This window comes from Rana temporaria, chromosome 5 (genome assembly GCF_905171775.1).
Source record: "Rana temporaria chromosome 5, aRanTem1.1, whole genome shotgun sequence".
NCBI classification, from domain to species: Eukaryota; Metazoa; Chordata; class Amphibia; order Anura; family Ranidae; genus Rana; species Rana temporaria.
The window spans coordinates 399,608,491-399,627,238 of record NC_053493.1 but is presented as its reverse complement, the minus strand read 5'-3'; the positions used below and the strand labels follow the sequence as shown (position 1 = coordinate 399,627,238).

The 18,748-nt window shown below is 47.8% G+C and overlaps 1 protein-coding gene across 1 annotated transcript in view; it reads right to left on the bottom strand.

Moving 5' to 3' along the window:
- Window positions 1–18,748, bottom strand: part of EFR3A (EFR3 homolog A) — a 225,687-nt gene that overhangs the window by 22,420 nt on the left and 184,519 nt on the right. The window contains exon 20 of the mRNA XM_040354978.1: window positions 2,931–3,019. Coding sequence (XP_040210912.1) covers window positions 2,931–3,019 — 89 coding nt within the window. The remainder of the gene's footprint in view (window positions 1–2,930; window positions 3,020–18,748) is intronic.

Below are 18,748 nucleotides of genomic sequence, written 5' to 3'. Positions count from 1 at the left end.
ACTGGGAAATGTAGTCGCCCGGCGCATGCGCAGTGTCAAAAAACAGAAGAAAACGTGAGGTCAAGCCTCATTTCCATACAACACGCCCCCCTCCAAGTCATTTGAATTAGGCGCACTTACGCCCGCTCGTTTTAGGCTACGCCACCGAAAATTAGCAGGTAAGTGGTTTGAGAATCACTACTAGCCTAAATAATTTACGGCGGTGTAGCCCTAAAGTTAGGCGCCCCTACGTGAATCTACCTAATAATTCGTACCTATAGGCAAGCCATTAATAAGGCTTACCTATAAGTACTGTACATATTTCCTAAACGGGCACCGTTTAGGAGATATTAACTGTACATACTATACTGGCGGTTACGTCACCGGCGCATACGCTCTGAAGGAATGGCCACTCCTTGAGAGTTATGTGCCAGAAATGGTGGCTTGCACAAGAGTGATGTCATTGCGGTTCCGGCCACTCTCACAAAAATATGTAGAAGAATACGGCCTAAACTGAGAAAAAAAAAAAATATATTTTTTATATATATTTTTTGGGGATATTTATTATAGCAAAAAGCAAAAAATATTGCTTTTTTTCCCCAAAATAGTCGCTCTATTTTTGTTTATAGCGTAAAAAATAAAAACCGCAGAGGTGATCAAATATCACCAAAAGAAAGCTCTATTTGTGGGAAAAAAAAGGACCTCAATTTTGTTTGGGAGCCACGTTGCACGACCGCGCAATTGTCAGTTTAAGCGACGTAGCGCCGAATCGCAAAAAGTGGCCCGGTCATTGGGCAGCCAAATCCTCCGGGGCTGAAGTAAAAACAAACCCACAAGGTATATTTTGGCTTACAAAATGCTCCTTTCTTCAAACAAACCATTTGAAGATCACCATCAAAAATATGATCCAACCAAGACAGGATCATCAATGGTTGCCCAGGACATGGGAGGATGTTTCAGGTCACTAGAGACTGCAGAAACTCAATCACATTGGCCCAGATTCACAGAGAGCAAGGCGCACATTACGTCGCCGTAGAGCAAACACTGTACGCTACGCCGACGCAGCGCAGAGAGGCACGCATTGCATTCAGCAAGCTATTGCTCCCAACGCTGCGCCAGCGTGGCGTGGGTTTCGAAGGCGTATGCCGGCGTAGGTGGAAGAGGGCGTGACCCAATGCAAATGAAGCGTGACCCATGCAAATGATGACCCGAGCGCCAGACAGGTACGTATCACGAACTGCGCATGCGCCGTGACGTGGACACATGCACAGCACACCCCCCTGCGCCTGCCTACAACCATGCCGGCACAACTGCCTATGCTACACCGGATCACTGCGTACGCCGTGAACATAACGTACGCCCAGCCAGACACACGTCCAACGCACAATACGCCGGCTTGTGTTCCCTGGTGCAGACCTGAGCATGTCTGTTGCTGGGTTGCACCTCCTTTATGGGGAATAACTTTACGCCGGACGTACAACTTATGCGCAGGTTCGTGAATCGCTGCATTTCCCTCATTTGCATGTTTGAATGGCTAATCAATGGGAGCGGCACCATGCGCCCAGCCTAAATGTGCGCCCACCCTACGCTGGCGTAAGCAAGTTACGTCGGTGGGGTGTAGCCTGTTTTTAGGCGCATCTCTGTTCGTGGGTCTGGCGCACAGATACGATGGCGCACATTTGCACTCACGTCGGCGTAACTTGTTATAAGTCTGCGTAAGTGCTTTGTGAATCTGGGCCATTGCGTTTAGGATGTCGTAAGGAATAAATGGACACTTCCAACAGATGACACATCCAGTGCGGTGGGAAACGCGGGTTTCCTGCACGGCGTTGTGGTGTGAAGTGAACGGGCACTTAATGATTACAAAGCTGCATTATCGTTTGTCTCTTGTATAATCGGACTCAATAGTTTTATCCAGGGCTTTTTTTCTCAAACAATAGGTGCTGGAACTTAACCACGGCCTCAAATAGGGGGTGTGGTCAGTCAAATTTCACGAAAACAGTAGGAGGGTCTTAAAGGGGCATTAAATACCAGGATTGCATTACACACAGAGTGCAGAGCTGTCACTTGTAAACACAGAAACTGGACTTCTGTGTTTACAAGTGATTGTGGTGAGCAGGCACCAAAGGGTCTGAGCCAGAGGTGGTGGAACCGAATTCCACCAAATTCCACCTAAAAAAAAAGCCCTGGGGGCAGATCCTCGTACAATTGCATGGGCGTAGCGTATGTGAGATACGCTACGCCGCTGTAACTTACTTTTTTAATCATTGAATCCACAAAGAATTTGCGCCGTAAGTTACGGCGGCGTAGTGTATCTCTCGCGGCGTAACGGCGCGTAATTCAAATCAGCGAGTAGGGGCGTGTTTCATTTAAATGAAAAGCGTCCCCGCGCCGAACGAACTGCGCCGTCCCTATATTTCCCGCCATGCATTGCGCTAAATGACGTCGCAAGGACGTCATTGTTTTGACGTGGACGTAAATTACGTCCAGCCCCATTCACGGACGACTTACGCAAACAAAATAAAATATTTTCAAATTCGACGCGGGAACGACGGCCATACTTAACATTGCGTACGCCACCAAATAGCAGCTTTAACTATATGCCGAAAAAAGCCGAACGGAAACCACGTAAAAGAATGCGACGGCCGCTCGTATGTTCGTGGATCGTCGGAAATAGCCAATTTGCATACTCGACGCGGAATACGACGGGAACGCCACCCAGCGGACGCCGAAGAATTGCATCTACGATCCGAAGGCGTACGAAGACGTACACCTGTCGGATCTAACCCAGATGCCGTTGTATCTTGTTTTGAGGATTCAAAACAAAGATACGACGAGGGAAATTTGAAAGTACGCCGGCGTATCAGTAGATACTCTCTTTGTGGATCTGCCCCCCGGTTTTTATCTCTGCAGTTTGTGTCGGTACTAAATAAAGAAAGGAGATCGGTTACCTTGTCCTCCGTGTTGCTTCCGCTCATAATGTCCACTTGGATGGATATGGTGTCTACTATGCTCTTTCTTCTGGATAATTTGTCTTCATCTGTTGGAATAAAACATCATCAGCAGACTAATAATGGTAATCTGTAAATGCTGGGATGTGTAGTTCAGCAGTTGTCGGCAGACCTGTAATATCAGCCGGAGACCGCGGCTAAATGATTATGTGCTCTTGTGGTAGAAATAAAAGTAGACGACTAAGTGTGAACCCAAAGGAAGAGGTAAACGCCTACTATTCAGCACAAACAGCAATGATGTTGAACTCAATCGACTTTGAACTCCACTGACTTGTGTGCTTTTTTATTCTAACCAGACCTATTTTTTTCTCAGAAAGCAGGTATTGCACGGTATTTGCGCAGCAATTTTTCGAACACCTTTTTTTAAAAAAAAAAAAAAACTTTCATGCTCTAAAAAAAGTTAGCCCAATTGTTTTGCATAATGTGAAAGATGATGTTACGCCGAGTAAATACCGTATTTATCGGCGTATATCGCGCACTTTTTTGCCCTGAAAATCAGGGCAAAATCGTAGGTGTGCGATATACGCCGATACCCGCGCCGAGTTTTGAATACTGCGCCGACATATACCGAGCGCAGTACACTCGGCCTGGACGTACAGGACGTGAGCGCGACAGTTGCCGAGCCTGCCCGAGTGTACTGCGCTCGGTATATGCTGGCGCAGTATTCAAAACTCGGCACGGAAAAAAAGCGGGGAGGACGCCGCAGAAGGACGCCGGACCCGCCGAAGAGGACACCGGACCCGCCGAAGAGGACACCGGACCCGCCGAAGAGGACACCGGACCCGCCGCAGAAGGACACCCGAAGCCGCAGAAGGACGCCGGACCCGCCGAAGAGGACACCCGAAGCCGCAGAAGGACGCCGGACCCGACGAGGCCGCCGATGGACGCCGCGCAAGACACCAAAACTGTAAGTACAAAAATAACCTTTTTTCCACAGAATTGGGGGGTCACTTTAGGGGTGCGTGGTATACGTGGGATCGCGTTATACCGCGATAAATACGGTAGATACCCAACATGTCACCCTCCAAAATTGCACACGCTCATGGAATGGCGCCAAACTTCGGTACTTAAAAATCCCCATAGGCGACGCTTTAATTTTTTTTTACTGATTACATGTTTCGAGTTACCATGGAGGTCTAGGGCTAGAATTTTTTTTTAAAAAACGGTTATACTTACAGCCACTGTGCAGCTCGTTTTGCACAGAGTGGCCCCGAACCTGGTCTTCTGGGGTCCCTCACCGGCCGTCTTGGCTCCTCTCCGCAAGAACAAACCCTCTTCATGGGAGCTCTCTACCATGGGGGTTAGTTCTTGCGGGCGTGCTCCCGTGATACAGCCGGCGGCTATAGCCGCTCACTGTATCACTTGGCCCCACCCCAGAGCACGCCGCGTCATTGGATGCGATTGACAGCAGCGCGAGCCAATGGCCAATCAACGGCCAGACTGAGAGGAGAAGAGAACGTCTGGGGCGAGCGCAGCAGGTGAACGGGCTCAGGTAAGTAAAACGGGGGGGGCTGTCAGATGTTTTTTTCACCTTAAAGCATAGGAACCTTTACAACCCCTTTAACATTAAAAACAACCCTGTTGCCAATGTAAAAGATATCAAACAGAGCCACCTTGTAAAAGAAGTCTATACTTACCTTTCTGGATGGCGGTAGGTTAAAGTGGTTGTAAAAGCAGGTGATTTCTTTTACCTTAATGCATTCAATCCATTAAAGTGGTATTATAGGTTCAGGTTTTTTTTTTTTAAACAAACATGTAATACTTAACTCCACTGTGCAGTTCGTTTTGCACAGAGTGGCCTCGATCCTCCTCTTCTGTTGTCCCACGGCAGCTTTCGCGGCTCCTCCCCGATAGAGCTAACCCCCTTTGGTAAGCTCTCTCCCGAGGGGATTACCTTGTGGTGGGCGCGCTCCTGTGTGATACACTCGGCGGCCATAGCCGCTGAGTGTATGACTCGGCCCCGCCCCCCGGCGTGTTGCGTCATTGGATTTGATTGACAGCAGCGGGAGCCAATGGCTGCGCTGCTATCAAACTAACCAATTAAGAGCCAACAAGCCGTTTGGAAAGCGATGCGGGATCGCGCCCACGGAAGATCGGGGCTCAGGTAAGTAAAACGGGGGCTCGGGGGGGCCGGACAGTGCAAAGTGTTTTTTTTTTACCTTAATGCATAGGATGCATTAAGGTAAAAAAACACCAAGGTTTACAACCCCTTTAAGGTAAAAACCTTATTTTTTTTGCAGCCCCTCCCCCCAAAAAAAATACTTACTTGAGCCCATTTTTGATCCAGCACTGTGCCCAAGAACAGTGGCTTTCTCCTCCCTCTCCCCGGACATGGAGGCAGCAGCAGAAGCAGTAGGTGAGGGTTCAAATAGGGCAGTAATTCCAATAATTGGGGCAGTAATTCCAATAAATGGGGCAGTAATTGACTAGCTTCTGTACATCCATCAACTGCTGATCAGTGGTCAAGACAAGGGTGTCAGCTATATGACTAAATTGATGTGTGGCACATCCTATGAAATACTCCTAAAAAGTTTTGACTGCCTGATTGGACCTACACTTCGAGGCTTGACCGCTAGGACTTGCGATGCCATGCCCCTTCCTAAACAATGTCACCACAAATCTTCTTATCCACTCCCTGGTCATCTCTTGCCTTTACTGCAACTTCCTCCTCATTGGCTTACCTCTAAATAGGCTATCCCCATGAACGCTGCTGCCAGGCTCATCCACCTCTCAAACTGCTCAGCGTCTGCCATACCCCTCTGCCAATCCCTCCATTGGCTGCCACTCAGCCAACAAATCAAGACACCAACTATAACTTACAAAGACATCCACAACCTGGCCCCTAGCTACATCACTTACCTAGTCTCAAAATACCAACCTAATCATTCTCTTCGCTCCTCCCAAGACCTCCTGCTCGCAAACTCCCTTGTCACCTCATCCCATGCTCGCCTTCAGGACTTCTCTAGAGCCTCTCCCATCCTCTTGAATACTCTACCCCAATCTGTCCGACTTTCTCCTACTTTGTCCACTTTCAGACGATCCCTGAAAACTCATCTCTTCAGAGAAACCTATCTGGGCCCCCACCTGACAACTGTACATTTATTTTCTCCATCAACACATCCCCTACAGTTATTACCTCTTGTATCTCTTGACCTTCCCTCTTAGATTGTAAGCTCTAAGGAGCAGGGCCCTCTTATTTCTACTGCATTAAAGTGTATTGTATTTTTACTATCTACCCTGGCTCTGTAAGTCCTGGCTCTGCAGTGGCGTTGGCGCTACACGCGTCTTGCTGGGATTTGTGATTTTTAAAGTGTAGGTTCACTTTTATAATATTTTCTACCTGTAATCTATTTCCTCTACATTATTTTTGCAATTCTTTACCCTTCTTTGCCCATCCTCACATTGTGTGCATATTTGGCTCCACTAATTACAATTACATTAAATACAAAGCACTTTGGCACCACCGACCGGTGGTATATGCGCGCTTCACAAACAAATAGTAATAAATAAATAAATACCCTGAAGTTGTACAGCGCTGCATAAACTGTTGGCGCCATATAAATTCTGTATAATAATAATAATAAAATGCCTGCTTTATACACAAACCGTATGCACATTTGTATAGCCTGGGTCATGACGGCTGCTCAAAATACAAAATTGACCTCTGCAACTCAAAAATAAAATATATATTTTTTTTAAATGGCACATCATGTACCGTATATACTCGAGTATAAGCCAAGTTTTCAGCAAATTTTTTTTGTGCTGAAAATGCCCCCCTCGGCTTATACTCGAGTCACCTTCTTGCGACTGATCTCCCGGACTTACACATATAGCCCCACTCTTCCTCTACAAGTGTGCAATGTTTATTGTCCGGGGGTCCTACAGCCGGGGAGCACCCCTTCCATAGACTCCCATGTTAAACGTCAGTCTAGGCATGGGCACAGTGAGGCATGGGCACATGGACACAGTGAGGCACAGTGAGGCATGCAGATGTACACCCTAGGCTAGGGGTGTCCAAACTTTTTTCAAAGAGGGCCAGATTTGATGAAGTGAACATGTGTGAGGGCCGACCATTTTGCCTGATCTTATTTGAAAATGAAATGAAAATTAACTAATACCCTGCCCAACAAGAATTCTCTTGCCTTTGTGGCTGTGTGTGTTGAAGAGTCTAAGGATGAGCTCGGGCATTTTATTTGAATATACTGTATTTATTGGCGTATAACATGCACAGGCTTATAACACCCACCTTCACTTTAAGAGGGAAGTTTCAGGAAAAAAATATGTTTTTTAAATAAAGAACTGTGAAGCAAAATAAGGGTCAGTGCCCATCAATGCAGCCTAATCAGTGCCCATCTGCAGCCTCACCATTGCGTTGAATGCAGCCTCACCATTGCCATGAATCCAGCCTCACCATTGCCATGAATGCAACCTCAACCATTGCCATGAATGCAACCTCAACCATTGCCATGAACGCAACCTCAACCATTGCCATGAACGCAACCTCAACCATTGCCATGAACGCAACCTCAACCATTGCCATGAACGCAACCTCACCAGTGCCATGAACGCAGCCTCACCAGTGCCATGAACGCAGCCTCACCAGTGCCATGAACGCAGCCTCTGAATGCGCGGCGCTCTGGGATTCGTTGGGGGCTACAAAAGAGATACATATTCAAATTACCAGTGGGGCCACATTAAAGCGAAACGCGGGCCGCAATTGGCCCCTGGGCCTGACTTTGGACATGCCTGCCCTAGGCTTATACTCAAGTCAATACGTTTTCCCATTTTTTTGTGGTAAAATTAGGTGCCTTAGCTTATATTCGGGTCAGCTTATACTCGAGTATATACAGTATCCTTTGAAGTTTGTTGATACACAGGGCTCCTCGTGCGCATCATTTACCGGAAAAATTTGTGGAGCCAAATATGCACACAATGGCCCAGATTCTTAAAGGGCTTACGACGGCGCAACGCCATGTACGCCGTCGTAAATCCTAATCTGGGCCGTCGTATCTATGTGCCTGATTCTTAGAATCAGTTACGCATAGATAAGCATTAGATCCGACAGGCGTAAGGCTCTTACGCCATCAGATCTTAAATGCATTTTTTTTTGGCCGCTAGGTGTCGCCTCCGTCGTTTTCCCCGTTGAGTATGCAAATTAGCTAGATACGCGAATTCCCGAACGTACGCGCGGCCGACGCAGTGAAGTTACGACGTTTACGTTAGGCTTGTCCCGGCGTAAAGTTGCCCCTGGGTATATGAGGCGTAGCCAATGTTAAGTATGGTCGTCGTTCCAGCGTCGAAATTTGTAAATTCACGTTGTTTGCGTAAGTCGTCCGTGAATGGGGCTGGACGCCATTTACGTTCACGTCGAAACCAATGACGTCCTTGCAACGTCATTTGGAGCAATGCACCCTGGGATATTCATTGGACGGCGCATGCGCAGTACGTTCGGCGCGGGAACGCACTTAATTTAAATGTTCCACGCCCTCTACCCGGCTAATTTGAATTAGGCGGGCTTGCGCCGGGTGATTTACGGTACGCCGCCGCAACTTTACAGGCAAGTTCTTTAAAAATAAAGCACTTGCCTGTAAAACTTGCGGCGGCGTAACGTAAATCAGATACGTTACCCCTGTCCAGTTTTTACACGATTCTACGAAAATCTGGGCCAATGTGAGGATGGGCAAAGAAGGGTTAAGAATTGCAAAAATAAAATAAATGTAGAGGAAATAGATTACAGGTAGAAAATATTATAAAAGTGAACCTACACTTTAAAAATCCAAAATCCCAGCAAGACGCGTGTAGCGCCGACGCCACTGCAGAGCCAGGACTTGCCTAGAGCCGATTCTAGGGCAGGATGATTACTACCTGCTGTAAAATAACTGTGTTTCATCTCGCAGCAAAAAGAAGAAAATGTCCCTTTGAAAATTAATGATTTCATATTGCGCTTTCATGATTACACGTTAAATAATTTACACCGCCTCGATCCATTTCAGCTAAAGCTGAAATAATGTCTCTGCTTTCTCGGTGACACAATGTTTCACAGGGAACGGGAGAGGTGATTGAAAAATACTGAACTCCAGAAAATTAATTTCTGAATGGAAAAATTCCAGGAACAAAAGCAGAACTCCGAGTAAAGAGCGAGACACACAGCTAAAAATAAATATACGTGGCCTTTGTGATCTGGCAGAAGATTCAGAATTCTGCTCAGTTGATCTCGTCATTCACATACACCTGCCATGGAGTCAAGTAGGTGACACTCATTCCTTAACCACTTCCATCCCGGGCCTATTCTGGCACTCCTCTCCTACATGTAAAAATCGGCATTTTTTTTTTGCTAGAAAATTAATCAGAACCACCATATATTATATATATGAGTGAGTGAGTGAAAAATGTATATAGCGCTACACATGCGAACTGAATCGCCTCTGGGCGCTTGTTTGACCATTTCTCCCTTGAGCTCAGAAGAGGTGAGTTTTGATCTTTCTCCTAAAGGCCAAGTGGTTCTCCTCCAACCGAATGGAGGTTGGTAAAGTGTTCCAAAGTCGAGGGCCTTGGACAGCAAATTTCTTTCTCCTTTGGACTTGTATCTGGTTTAGGGGATTTGGAGTAAATTTTGGTTGGAGGATCGCAGAGCGCGATTGGGGTTGTAGGTTTTTATTTTGTCGCATAGGTATTGGGGGGCATTACCCCAAATACATTTATGCGTTAGAGTGCTTTGAAAGTGATTCTGTCTTTCACTGGTAGCCAGTGAAGGCTTCTCAGTGATGGGGAGATTGATTCCCATGTTTTTTTTCCAGTCACCAGACGCGCGGCCGTGTTCTGAACGACCTGCAGGCGCGTGATTTGGTACTTTGGGAGTCCGAGATAGAGGGCATTTGCATAGTCCAGCCTGGAGTTAACAATTGTTCAAACCACGACTGCTATGTCTTCTTTAGGAATAAATGGGATTAGTCTGCGTAGCAGATGGTGTGATCGTAAACTAAATGGTTGCCATCACAATGGGTGGCGTCATTCATAGTTCAGGCCCCGTTGTGATGGTATGTACAGGGATAGAGCTGCAGCACTGTGCTCCCAGAAAACACTGCAGCCAAGTCCCACATTGCATTGCGGCGCCAGGGAAATGCTTGGAAATGCCTACTCCCGCAGGAGGGGAATTCCGGAAGACGCTTTAATGAAAGGAAAATACAAGGTCCCGGATTCACAGACACTGGCGCATATTTATGCCGCCGTAGCGCATGTCCTTTACGCTACACCGACGCAGCGCAGAGAGGCAAGCACTGAATTCACAAAGCACTTCCTCCCAAATCTGCGCTGGGTTTCCAAGGTGTAAGTCGGCATAAGTGGAAGTGGGCGTGAGCCATGCTAATGAGGCGTGACCCCATGCAAATGATGGACCGAGCGCCAGACAGATACGAATCGCCAACTGCACATGCGCCATCATATCGGCTTGTGTTCCCTGGTGCAGCCCTTTGCATGGATGCTGCAGAGTTACACCTCCTTTATGGGGCATAACTTTACGCCAGACGTATGACTTTACGCGCACTGCATCGGACGGACGTTCGTGAATCGGCGTATCTCCCTCGTTTGCATATATGAATAGAAAATCCATGGGAGCGCCAAATACGTCCAGCGTAAATATGCGCCCACTCTACTCCGGCGTAGGCAAGTCCGGCGCATAGATACGACAGCGCATATTTGCACTTACGCGGCGTATTTCGAGATACGTCGGCATAATTGCTTTGTGAATCCGGGCCAATGTATTTACCGTATTTTTCGGCGTATACCGCGCACTATTTTGCCCTGAAAATCAGGGCAAAATCGTGGGTGCGCGGTATACGCCGATACCCGCTTTCCCGCCACGAGTTTGAATACTGCGCCAGCATATACCGAGCGCAGTACACTCGTGTATCTTCGGGCAGTCTCGGCGCCTCTCGCGCTGACGTCCTGAGCGTACAGGACGTCAGCGCGAGAGTTGCCGAGCCTGCCTGACGATACACGAGTGTACTGCGCTCGGTATACGTCGGCGCAGTATTCAAACTCGGCGCGGGAAACGAGCGGGGAAGACGCCGCAGAAGGACGCCGGACCCGCCGAAGAGGACACCCGAAGCCGCAGAAGGACGCTGGACCCGACGAAGAGGACACCCGAAGCCGCAGACGGACGCCAGACCCGACGAAGAGGACACCCGAAGCCGCAGACGGACGCCGGACCCGACGAAGAGGACACCCGAAGCCGCAGAAGGACGCTGGACCCGACGAAGAGGACACCCGAAGCCGCAGACGGACGCCAGACCCGACGAAGAGGACACCCGAAGCCGCAGACGGACGCCAGACCCGACGAAGAGGACACCCGAAGCCGCAGACGGACGACGGACCCGACGAAGAGGACACCCGAAGCCGCAGATGGACGCCGGACCCGACGAAGAGGACACCCGAAGCCGCAGACGGACGCCGGACCCGACAAAGAGGACACCCGAAGCCGCAGACGGACGCCGGACCCGACGAAGAGGACACCCGAAGCCGCAGATGGACGCCGGACCCGACGAAGAGGACACCCGAAGCCGCAGACGGACGCCGGACCCGACAAAGAGGACACCCGAAGCCGCAGACGGACGACGGACCCGACGAAGAGGACACCCGAAGCCGCAGATGGACGCCGGACCCGACGAAGAGGACACCCGAAGCCGCAGACGGACGCCGGACCCGACGAAGAGGACACCCGAAGCCGCAGAAGGACGCTGGACCCGACGAAGAGGACACCCGAAGCCGCAGACGGACGCCAGACCCGACGAAGAGGACACCCGAAGCCGCAGACGGACGCCGGACCCGACAAAGAGGACACCCGAAGCCGCAGACGGACGACGGACCCGACGAAGAGGACACCCGAAGCCGCAGATGGACGCCGGACCCGACGAAGAGGACACCCGAAGCCGCAGACGGACGCCGGACCCGACGAAGAGGACACCCGAAGCCGCAGACGGACGCCGGACCTGACGAGGCCGCCGATGGACGCTGCGCAAGACACCAAAACTGTAAGTACAAAACATCTTTTTTCCACAGGAATTCGGGCAACTTTAGGGGTGCGCGCTATACTTGGGAGCGCGCAATACCCCAATAAATACGGTACATATGGAAAATAAACGTTGTGCCTTTTGATGATGTACATATTGCAGCGGTTGCATTACAGAATAGTTGCGATTTTGGGTGAACCTCCGCTTTAACTCGCACAACTGGTTACACATAATTTCAAATTCCATAGGTAGGCATCACTGGTCACATATAGAATACGCATCAACTTTGTACTTGGGGATTTTCCTGGGTTCAGATTAAAGGACAAATATATAAAAACTAATTTTCTACCACTCTAGACAAACTACAGTTCCTTAGTGACTACAGAACTAGATTAGTGTTGTTCTCTGCAGAATACTAGTTTGACGCACTACATAAGCCAACACAAAAAACGTTAAACTCGTGTTACCACGGGAGAAAGGACTACGCTAGTTCAGTCTAGGAGGCAGAGCCGGATTACCTTTTGAGCGACACGGACTTTTACGTACTTTGACAGATGGAAAGAAAGCTACATTGAAAAGTGAAGAGAATAGTTTGGTAAAACGAAAATCCTGTGGATTAACGGGTCCGTCCACACAAAACTGATATTTAACCAATTGTTAGAGGAGCGACAAAATGTATTCACACGTCAAACAGGAACTTCAATATTGACACATAAGCCTTCGAGTTTCCAAATCTGGCCATGGCAATCACAAGAGTGTCTCACTCCTCCTGTGGGAATTTGGTATTCGATTTTATGTTACAGAAGTAGGAACAGAAGTAGCCAGCAACTGATCTGTTGTCCAATCAGCATTAAGACTTAAGAATGGGCAGGAACATAGATATGAGCTAGAGCTGCACGATTAACCGTCAAGAATCATTATCGCAATTTTTTTCCCATTGCGATCTTGACAAAGTATTTCCCGATCTTTCTATTTTGGAGTGTGCCTGCACACATGATGATATGGAAAAGATATGCAAGCCTCATCTCCAGGCGTTCCAATTGGGGTATATATGCAAAAAAAACAGGAGAATCCAATAGCGTAATATTGCTTTAAATTAAAATATCAATTAAAACAAGGAAAAGCCAAATGGCCTCTTACTGTAAAAGTGCCTACCCGGCACTGGGGCTGCAGACGTTTTCACCGCCAATCCGCGGTTTAAAAACCGGTTCCAGGGGTAAACGCCACCGCCGTAGCGTTACCACGAGTTCCCAGCTGTCAGCTCACAGGACGTCACGTGACCAGGTACCGCCTCCGACGTACGTCTTCATCCCCCTGAAGACATTCATCCAACGAAACGTACGTCGGAGGCGGTACCTGGTCACGTGACGTCCTCCCGTCCTGTGAGCTGACAGCTGGGAACTCGTGGTAACGCTACGGCGGTGGCATCTACCCCTGGAACCGATTTTTAAACCGCGGATTGACGGTGAAAACGTCTGCAGCCCCAGTGCCGGGTAGGCACTTTTACAGTAAGAGGCCATTTGGCTTTTCCTTGTTTTAATTGATATTTTAATTAAAAGCAATATTACGCTATTGGATTCTCCTGTTTTTTTTGCATACATACCCCAAATGGAACGCCTGGAGATGAGGCTTGCATATGTTTTCCATATCATCATGTGTGCAGGCACAATCCTGCTCAAGTCTGTGTGACTATCTTTTTAATTAAAGTAGTCAACTCGTTCTGGTAAGAGCATTTAATTTTCAACACACCTTGGGTGTAAAGAAGATAAAAGTGTGGTGGTGGCACTCTATACTTTCTTCACTTTAGCAAGATCACGGCAAAATAAGAAGATTTCATTGTCTATTTATGCACAGTATTGGGACTATTTTTGTCATTTATTTTTATGACACAGAGAATTTTCAAATTGATTGGGTTCACTTATGTTACAGAGTCATCTGTAAATTTATTGATTTTGTATGTAGCACATGTAATTGCTATTCATTTCACTATTTTGTTCTATTATATTTTAAATCACGATCTACTGCTTGTGGTTTAGCGTCCTCTATCTATTCCTTCAACCATTACAATTCAGTATTGTTCAAGAGGAGCAGCTTTTTCTAATTTATAATCATTTATTTATTTGGCGCAGAATTTCACCCTTTTAACCGGTAAAGTTAGCCCAATTTTTTTGTATAGTGTGAAAGATTTTACGCCACGAAAATCGTGATCTTTATTCTAAGCAAAAAAAAATAAAAAATCGTAATTCTCATTTTTGCCAGAATCGTGCAGCTCTAATATGAGATAATGAGATGTTAGAAGCCAATGGGGAACTCGACCCGATAAGCTCCTCCTATATCCAAAATATCATTTTTGAGTGGAACGGTCCCTTAAATGACTGGTCATTGCTGAAGGGTAAGAAGGCGTACAAAAGGTGCAACTGCAAAATACAAATAAAATGTAAATATATACAATACAGATCCTTAAATCTAGAAAGGTACACCTACAGTCTAACTAAAAAGTAAGCCATTAATTAACAGTGAGCATAATTAAAAAATAATTATAGGACTTTACAAGACATTATTTACATCTGAACCAGCCACATAACAAAACATGCCTTTCTGTGATAAAATGCACTTGGTTCATGTGGTCCCCATGCCTACAACAGTACACATATACAGACTGTGTGATAACGCCTCCCCCGCACGCCCTAGCTCAATTTGCGGGGGCAGGGACCGACGCAGCACGGCTCTTATTTGTCTTAAAAAAAAATGGGGGGTGGGCACAGACACAGCATGACTCCCTGTGACTCTCAATTATCCTATAAAAGGGGTGGGCAGACACAGCAAGGATCTGACCCCCCATCATCTTACGGGCAGGAGTAAACTTAACCACTTCCATACCGGGCACTTACGCACCTTCCCGCCCAAGCCAATTTTCAGCTTTCAGCGCTGTCGCACTTTGAATGGCAATTGCGCGGTCATGCTACACTGTACCCAAACAAAATTGGCGTCCTTTTTTTCCCCACAAATAGAGCTTTCTTTTGGTCGTATTTGATCACCTCTGCGATTTTTTTTTGCGCAACAACTAAAAAAAGACTGAAAATTTTGAAAAAAAAATACGTTTTTATTTTTTTTTGTAAATTTTTTTGTAAATAAGTACGTTTTCTCTTTCAATTACGGGCACTGATATGGCGGCACTGATGGGCACCGATGAGATGGCACTGATGGACATCGATGAGGTAGTACTGACGGGTACAGATGAGGTGGCACTGATTGGCGGCGCTGGTATGCGGCACTGATGGGCACTCATAGGCGGCACCGATGGGCACACATAGGCGGCACTGATGGGCACACATAGGCGGCACTGATGGGCACACATAGGCGGCACTGATGGGCACACATAGGCGGCACTGATGGGCACACATAGGCGGCACAGATGGGCACACATAGGCGGCACAGATGGGCACACATAGGCGGCACAGATGGGCACTCATGGGCACTGATAGGTGGGCACTGGGCATGGATGGGCACTGTGGGGTGGCACTGATGGACACTGGGGTGGCACTGATGGACACTGGGGTGGCACTGATTTACCAATGTTGCCAGTCAGTGCCCATTTGTGGGCACTGATTGGCATCTTTTTTTTTTTCCCCCAGACTTTTTTTTTTGCCCTTCCCTGGTCCAGGGTGGGCTTCCCTGGTGGTCCAGTGTGGCGATCCGAGGGGGGGCTGCGCTGATAAACAATCAGCGCGAACCCCCCCTGTCAGGAGAGCCGCCGATCGGCTCTCCTATACTCGCGTCTGTCAGACGCGAGTGAGGAAGAGCCATCAACGGCTCTTCCTGTTTACATCGTGATCAGCCGTGATTGGACACGGCTGATCACGTGGTAAAGAGTCTCCGTGAGAGACTCTTTACCGAGATCGGTGTTGCGGGGTGTCAGACTGACACCCTGCAACAACGATCGCCGCGATGTGCGCCCCCGGGGGCGCGCAGCGGCTCAGAATCTTGAGGACGTCATATGACGTCCAGTCAGGATTCTACAACCACTTTGCCGCCGTCAATTTGTCATTGGCGGGCGGCAAGTGGTTAAAGCGGAGTTCCAGGCTTTTTATATTTATTACAAGTCAGCAGCTACAAAAAGTGCAGCTGCTGAACTTTTAATAAACCAACACTTACCTGTTCCATGGTTCGGCGATGCAGCCGCCCGGAGCGTCGCTCCTCTCCACTGGCACTTCCATTGCCACTCTGGGAACCCGGTCGCGACAGCTTTCGGCTTCACGGCCGGGCACGCGCTGCGCTCTCGGAGTGGACAGGCGATCTTCTGGGATCTGTCACGTGTCCCAGGAGATTGCCTAGAGGGAGGGGCCGCCTAGGTGGAGAGGAGGAGTCGCCTAGGCGGCCCGTAGGCGGAAAGAGGAAGTGAAGGTAGAATCGTCCCGATGGGACCTATATGGCAAAAAAAAAAACTTCCCTTACTCTATCCAAAAAAAAAAAATGCTTTTTAGTTCTAGTTTAACCGCTTCAGCCCCGGAAGATTTTACCCCCTTCCTGACCAGAGCACTTTTTACAATTTTGGCCCTGCGTAATTTTAACTGACAATTGCGTGGTCATGCAACGCTGCACCCAAACGAAATTTGCGTCCTTTTATTCACACAAATAGAGCTTTATTTTGGTGGAATTTGATCACCTCTGCGGTTTTTATTTTTTGCGATATAAAAAAAAAAAAAAAAAAAAGTGAAAAAGAGTGAAAAAACCCAATATTATTTACTTTTTGCTATAATAAATATCCACATTTTTTTTTTTTATTTCTTCATCAGTTTAAACCAATATGTCTTCTACATATTTTTGGTAAATAAAATTGCAATTAGCGTATATTGATTGTAGATGCTATAACTTTTGCGCAAACCAAACTATGGGAAAGATTATTGCCATTTTTATTGTTTTTTTTTTTACTAGTAATGGCGGTGATCTGAGATTTTTAGCGGTACTGCATCATTGCGACGGACAGATTGGACACGTGATACTTTGAGACCATTGACATCTATATTGACGATCGGTGCTATAAAAATGCATTACTACTGTGTAAATGTCACTGGCAGGGAAGGGGTTAACACTAGGGGGAGATCAAGGGGTTAACTGTGTTCCCTCAGCATGTTCTAACTGTGTGGGGATTGGAGTTACTAGGAGAGGAGACACGTCATTTTTCCAACTTAGTAGGAACAAACTATGTTTCCTCTTCCCTGACAGCACAGGGATTTGTGTGTTTACACACAAAAATCCCCGTTCTGGCGCTCGTGCACGTGATCCTGCGTGGCCGGCGGTGTGCAGCGGGCACACACCCTCTGATGGCTGAAAAAGGGAATGACGTACCCATACGGTATTTGGTCCAGGGGAGCCATTTTGCCGCAGTAGATCTGCGTGAGTCGGTCGGGAACCGGTTAAAGTGCAACCAAATTTAAAAAAGAAAAAAAGCTGAAAAACGAGTCGGTCACAATCTCCTGACACGTGAATTGGATGCAGTGAACCCCCACATCCAATTTGCAATAGCGTGAACCCAGCCTTAGTCATTACAATGGCCGGGATTCAGAAAGGACTTACGACGACGTATCTCCAGATACACCATCGTAAGTCAAAATGTGCGCCGTCGTATCTATACGCTTATTCAGGAAAGCAGATACGCCTGAATTTTGGCAAGATACAACCGACGTAAGTCACCTACGCCGTCGTATCTTGGGTGCAAATTTACGCTGGCCGCTAGGGAGCGCTTCCGTTGATTTACACATCGAATATGTAAATGAGCTAGATACGCCGATTCACGAACGTACTTGCGTCCGTCGCAGTAAGCTACGCCGTTTACGTAAGGCGTACGACCGGCGTAAGTTTACCCCTCATAAAGCAGGGGTAAGTCATGTTAAGGTATGGGCGCAGGAACAGCGTCGTATTTTACGTCATTTACGTAAGGCGTACGTGAATGGGGCTGAGCGTAGGTTACATTCATGTCGCATGAATGGACCCGGCGTGTCTTAGGGAGTAAATTCGACGTGATTCTGAGCATGCGCGCGCATGCGCCGTTCGTTCGGCCATGCATTTACATGGGGTCACGCTTCATTATAATACAACACGCCCACTGCCTTGCTACTTTTAATTACGTGGGCTTACGCCGGCCCATTTACGTTACGCCGGCGTAAATATGGGAGCAAGTGCTTTGTGAATACAGTACGAGCCTCTCTATGTTACGTTGGCGTAGCGCATATGAGATGCGCTACGCCTATCTAAAGATGCGCCGATCTCTCTGAATCGCGGCCAATGTGTCCCTTGTGCCAATTCCTCTTCTGTCAGTAGAAATCCTCCTCCACCGATGCCCCACCTGCACCCCCTAATCTTCCAGTGCAGCTGGGGTTAATACAACTGGTGGGGATGTCATAGGCTCTCACCAAGAGAGCCTGGCTATACTCACCCATGCCACGCAAGTGTATTCATAGAAGCCGTACTACAGGCTAGCTGTGTTAGGTGATAGAGCTGTGCAAATCCCACGACTAAACAGAGAGACATTCAAACCCTTTAGGGTGTAAGCAAGTTCTCAAATATAAACTTTAACCACTTGCCGCCCGCCCTATAGCAGAACAACGGCGGCAAAGTGGTTGCGATATCCTGACTGGACGTCATATGACGTGATCAGGATATCACTGTCGGCGGGCGCCCAGTGCGGCGATCGGAGGTGCTGTGTGTCAGTCTGACACACAGAAACTCCGATCGTGGTATGAAGCCTCT